This window comes from Erpetoichthys calabaricus, chromosome 6, assembly GCF_900747795.2.
Source record: "Erpetoichthys calabaricus chromosome 6, fErpCal1.3, whole genome shotgun sequence".
Lineage (NCBI taxonomy): Eukaryota > Metazoa > Chordata > Cladistia > Polypteriformes > Polypteridae > Erpetoichthys > Erpetoichthys calabaricus.
Genome location: NC_041399.2, coordinates 41886111 through 41892259, shown reverse-complemented (window position 1 = coordinate 41892259; position 6149 = coordinate 41886111). Strand labels below are relative to the sequence as shown.

Below are 6149 nucleotides of genomic sequence, written 5' to 3'. Positions count from 1 at the left end.
TGGTGTCACTGAACTTACTCACTCAAAATCATTGTACTCAGGTCTTTCATTGCCATATTCTCAGCAAGAGTGACTTATCACACATTAAAAAAATCAATAATAGGTTTGTGGCGCATCAATCTGCTCTATCACACACTCTGCCTTTTTCATTTTCTGAGTTGTTTTGTCTTGTGTGCACAAAATATGCTACAGAAAAGGTGGATTGGTTCTTTCAATAATTTAATGGTTTTATTAAAAAAATAAATGCAGCGTAATAAGTTCATTTCAGACTTATTATTATTTGTACAAGGTACAATGAAACTCCTATGTGCTCTTTTCAGTTGGCGTACATCTCACTCCATAGGCTATGTAAAATGACAACATAGGGCTGGAGTGTGGCAGATGATTTGAGGTTGGGTTTGTCATAACTCCACACATCTTGAACCTTACCATCAAGAATATAAATGTGCACTTGTCCATGAAGAACCTATACCCGTAGCTGGGAAGGGATAAAACTATACTCAAAAATCGTAAAGTTTATTTCTAACTCTGCTCCATGTGTCACTACTATGAATATAAAAGCCAAAACACTTCAGAAAATAAAGAAAAGAAGAACAAAACACCAATATATGGTGTAATGGCCAGCCCTGTCACAGACAGATGCAGGACACAAGTTCAAAGCACACAGGGCTTTTATTTCCTTTTTCTTACCTTGTGGAGAATGTCTTCCCAGTTCCCACGAGTACACAACACAGTCCCGAACACAATACCACACAATAATAGTTCTTTTCTGTTCTACTTCTCTCCGGCAAGCTTCATCTTCCTCCACCAGACTCTGGCTCCTGGAGTAGTGGCTGCTGGCTCCTTTTATAATGCACCCAGAAGTGCTCCAGGTGCTTGATGACCTATTTCCGGCAGCACATCTGAGTGTGGCGGAAGAGCTGCTCTGTAGGGCTCAGCAGCAGCTACAGCACCCCCTGGCAGCGCCCACGGATCCAAACAGGGCTACACCAATCTCCAACTCCCATGAAGCCCTGCAGGAGCCCTAGGCACCACTGCTGCACAGAGTGGCTGCCATCTAGAGTTCCGGGGGAGGTACGGTCCTGACCAAGCCTGCTCCCCTGGTCCATACAGTGAAGAGGCGTCCCGGCCGGATATGGACCCTGACCATCTGTGACAATGGATAATATCAATATCATCAATATATAAATGCATATAATGATATCAGAACTGCACCTCAACAATACAAAAACTTAAAAGCCAGATACATCATTTATCTTTATTAAAAATGACCACTTATCATACAGATATAATTAAATATCCCCAAACTGCCAGATATTGAAGAAGCCAGAGTGCATTCATATATCAACATCAATCAAACAGAAAAGGCAATAAAAAAAAACAAAACAATGGATTAGTGACATTTAGTTTTATCTGTATAATAAGTCCTCAATTTTGATTAAGATAAATGATGAATCTAGCATCTGAATTTCTGCATTGTTAAGGTGCGGTTCTGATATTAATATATGAATTTATGTGTTGATGATATTGATATTATCTGTATATAGCACTGGGGTTTTCTTCTTCTTTTTTTCTTTTTTTCAGATAGACTTTATGATTCCTGATTATACTGTTACATTTCTCTAGTATGGATAACGCCACACACACAACGGCTGCTGCAAGCTGACAAATGAACAAGAAACCTATCCTTTCTTCGAAAAAAAAAGGATCAAGAATCTGTGATAAAATGTATTATTTTCAGTTTATTTTTGTTGTCACAGGCGTGCCTCAGAAAAGTGGAAGGCATTTTTTAAATCTCAAAACCTCTGCTACTTCAAAGTGGACTTATTCTGTAAGGTTTAAAGCTTTTCTTTACAAAGGGGCCCTGGTACCCATTAGCTCCATTAGAAAATGGAAACATTTAAAATGTATAAAATATACTTCACTTTAGAATGTACTGCAGCTTCATGTAGCAAACTATTATATAACATGATTGCGAAGATTTGACTTGAAAAATACTGAACTTATCCTTTAAAGTATATTTTGACAATTTTTTAACCACTAGAGCAGGTAGAAAAAATGGAACCTCTGTTGTGTAAGGTAAGCCCAAGGAGGCTCTAGTCCTTGTTACTTTGTATAATTGTCAGTTCTTCTGGTCTGTCTATCTTTGCATGTATGTATGTTGCATTCAATAAACCACTCTCCAGTATTTACTTGGGAGTCCACGGTTCAGGGTGGACTCTGCAGCACCACAAAAGTTCTCAAGCAGTACAATACAGAAATAAAATGTGTAAGGTTATAAAGCCAGTTTACTAAGAATCCCAAGATATCCATCCATCCATTTTCCAACCCGCTGAATCCGAACACAGGGGTCTGCTGGAGCCAATCCCAGCCAACACAGGGCACAAGGCAGGAACCAATCCTGGGCAGGGTGCCAACCCACTGCAGGTCACACACAAACACACACCCAGCACACACTAGGGCCAATTTAGAATCACCAATCCACCTAACCTGCATATCTTTGGATTGTGGGAGGAAACCGGAGTGCCCGGAGGAAACCCACACAGACACGGGAAGAACATGCAAACTCCACGCAGGGAGGACCCGGGAAACGAACCCAGGTCCCCAGGTCTCCCAACTGCGAGGCAACAGCGCTACCCACTGCGCCACCGTGCCGCTCAATCCCAAGATATTCTCTGTGTAATTCAGAATTCCATTGAATTGCTCAGAGGAAAGAAATGCTTGTATTTAATGTAGCCATCACATGGACGTTCCTTAGTGTGTCTTTAGGGGGGAGTGATTTTATGAGGGACAGATTTAGTTGCTACAGAACCACTTTTGTTTCTTTCTCTTCTGCACTCTAGATTAAAAAAGAAAAATCTACCTGTAGATTTCCAGAGCTCCACTGAATAGCCAATTTTATTATACATTAATGTCACATGGTTGACACAGCAGAAAATCTAAGAAGCCCACAGCACCACATGACAGTTTTACTACCTGAGAGACAGTAGTACTACATGCCACGCCCACTGTAAGACACGCCCACTAGACATCTGCCATTATACATGAGCCAGAAAGTCCTAATCTTAATCAGAGCGTAAGGATGCTATATAAAAACAAAATGCAAGGTGCGCCTTCACGATGGGCATGTTGAGAAAGATGCAGCAGACCAAGTATATGACGTAAACTCACTAACGTATAATGCAAAGGAATACTAACTTTCACAGGATGTGGGCAATTTGATGTGCTCCTCAGCAGAGCAGAGCTCTGGAGGTCTACAGTTAGACTCTACAGTGACCACAGAAGCAAACTGATGAATTATTAATTTCTTGCCCTTTCTTTCCCAACAGCCAACTATTAAAGGAGGTCTCCTTTGGATCTCTAGCTGTCTTCCAAGGGCTTGCATCTCTCTTTTTGTTGTACTTGGTATCGCCTTAAACAATGGCTGCTGTTAGCATCTGTCTCCATTCTTAGCCACCATTGCCCTTCACTTTGAATTTAATTTGCTATGTTTTATAGCTCAGAAATGCTCATTTTTATGATAGTGAAATAAAAACTTTGTATATCCCTTATGTAAAGTCCTATGTATTTTGTAAAATACAGTTTCCTTGAACATATCCCCATAAGGTGGCACAGTGGCGCAGTGGTAGCACTGCTGCCTCGCAGTTAGGAGACCCGGGTTCGCTTCCCGGGTCCTCCCTGCGTGGAGTTTGCATGTTCTCCCCGTATCTGTGTGGGTTTCCTCCGGGTGCTCCGGTTTCCTCCCACAGTCCAAAGACATGCAGGTTAGGTGGATTGGCGATTCTAAATTGGCCTTGGTGTGTTTGTGTGTGTCCTGTGGCACCCTGCCTTCTGCCCTGTGTTGGCTGGGATTGGCTCCAGCAGACCCCCGTGACCCCGTGTTTGGATTCAGCGGGTTGGAAAATGAATGAATGGTTATCCCCATAATGATAGACAATAAAATGTAGGGTTGATATATCACAGTGCAACATTGTAGAATGCATGGTAATTTCCTACAATTTCATTCCAATATGATACCTCTTTTTTACACTGGCATAGCAACATTGTCAGATTGCTTCTCTGGTCAGTATAAAGACAACCATATATATAATTATACTGAAAATGTACACCATACAGCGGAGATAGCAGCTTTGTTTTAACTTTTATCACATAAACATCAATTCCCACAGGTAAAGCCCAGCTGTGCTCAGAATTAGAATCATAAAAGGACACCAACATTTACCATACAAGGCACCTTAAGACTTTTATTTATTTGCAATTTTCCAGTTTAGTTTCAATGCATCCTTTCTCCCAAACACTTTAGTTTTATAGTACAGCATATATTAAAAGCACATAAAAGTGAAGGCAGCAACTCTTAATCAAATCTGAACTATGAAAATTAGCAATTAAAAATCTAAAGCATGCTATTTGTTACTAAAAATGTCATCTGGCTAATAATCATCATCATCATCACCATTATCTTCCTCATCATAGTAATAATAATAAAGTGATTCAGGTTACTCTAAAGTCACATAAGCCCCGTTTCGCCACGTGTGTTGTTTTTAATGTGTAATAGGGGTATACTGAATATCATCCCCATACGTATGTTTTTGTTACAGAGCAAATATTATTCTTTCGAGTAACATCATTTTTCTCGTATTCCTAGAACGAAATTCCATGCTGCATCACGAAGCAGTCCTACATTCTAGAAGCTTTCTGAAACTTTTCCTGAAGCTGTCATCGAGAAATGCATACAGAAATGGATTCAGACAGCTGTTGGCGTAACTCAGGCTCGTAATAAAATATGACACTCCGATTATCACCGGCGTCTGCTGGATGTCTGTGGTCAGGGCCACGATCGTGCTGAAATGGTACGGAGTCCAACAAAATAGGCAGACCGCCAAAATGACCAGCACCATTAGAGTAACTTTCTTTTTGGCTCTGTCCAAGGCCTTGGCATTACTGTTCAAGCGCATTCTTCTTAGTTTGTAGAGCATCATAGAATAGAGAGCGCAAATGGTGGACACGGGGATAGCAAAGCCCAGTATAAGCGTATATATGCGACTCGCTTTCCACCAGAAGCCCTCCGGATTAGGAAATACAAAGACGCATTGCATCCTGCCTTGATCATTGTGGATTTTACCAAAAACAGTAAAGGGTAGAATTATGACTGTGACAAAAATCCAAACACAGAGGCAAACTATTTTGGCAGCTCTGTAGGTGCGGTAAGTCATCTTCTTTGATTTTACCGTAGCAACGACAACGAGGTATCTGTCTATACTCATCACTGTCAGAAAATAAATACTGGAGAAGGTATTGTATTGATCAATAGAGATAATTAGTTTGCACATGACTTCCCCAAAGGGCCACTGGAGCAAAAGGTAATCAGCGATGTTAATAGGCAATACTAGAGTGAAAAGTTCATCTGCAATAGCCAAATTTAATATGAAGATATTCGTCACCGTCTTCATTTTAGGAGCTCTAAGGATAACATATATAACGGCCGTGTTGCCAGTTAAACCAACAGCACATATAACAGAATAAATGATGGGTACGGCGATGTAAAAATTGGGTATAGGTGCAGGAATTGAGCAGTTTGTTCCTTCTCCGGTTTTCGTGAAACCACCGTCATTGCAGTTAACGCTGCTGTTAAACAAAAGACTTTCCATTGTATCTGACGTGGGAGAAGACCTGTCAGTCTAGAGACGGAGAGAGCAGCGCTTATTACATTTGGTACGGGAGGTGCCACGTGCATGGAAATAAAAGTTATAAATCCCTCGTTTACTTAAATGATGGCTTATGAGGCGCCCTTATCGATCACTTGTTTTTTTCTTCCTTTTGTAAATCATCCGGAAACTGTGCATGTATTCGTCTGGCATTCTTCAGTTCAGCTTTTAGAGGAAACAACTGCAACAGCAATAATAATAATAATAATAATAATAATAATAATAATAATAATAATAGATAGATAGATAGATAGATAGATAGATAGATAGATAGATAGATAGATAGATAGATAGATAGATAGATTCTACTTTGAACATACTGTAAAACATATACTTTACTCACTTTCATATATGCCAGTAATATCAATGATTATCATTATCAGAAATTAAATTTTATTATACTTATATTACACCTATTTTTTCCAGAAAAAATATATACCATAA

At 39.9% G+C, this 6149-nt stretch overlaps 1 protein-coding gene across 1 annotated transcript; it reads right to left on the bottom strand.

The window, feature by feature from the left end:
- Positions 1-4143: 4143 nt before the first annotated feature.
- Positions 4144-5883, bottom strand: LOC114653892 (neuropeptides B/W receptor type 1-like). Its single transcript, XM_028804446.2, has one exon. It carries the CDS (start codon positions 5646-5648, stop codon positions 4665-4667), a length of 984 nt encoding a protein of 327 aa, XP_028660279.1. The 5' UTR covers positions 5649-5883; the 3' UTR covers positions 4144-4664.
- Positions 5884-6149: the final 266 nt, after the last annotated feature.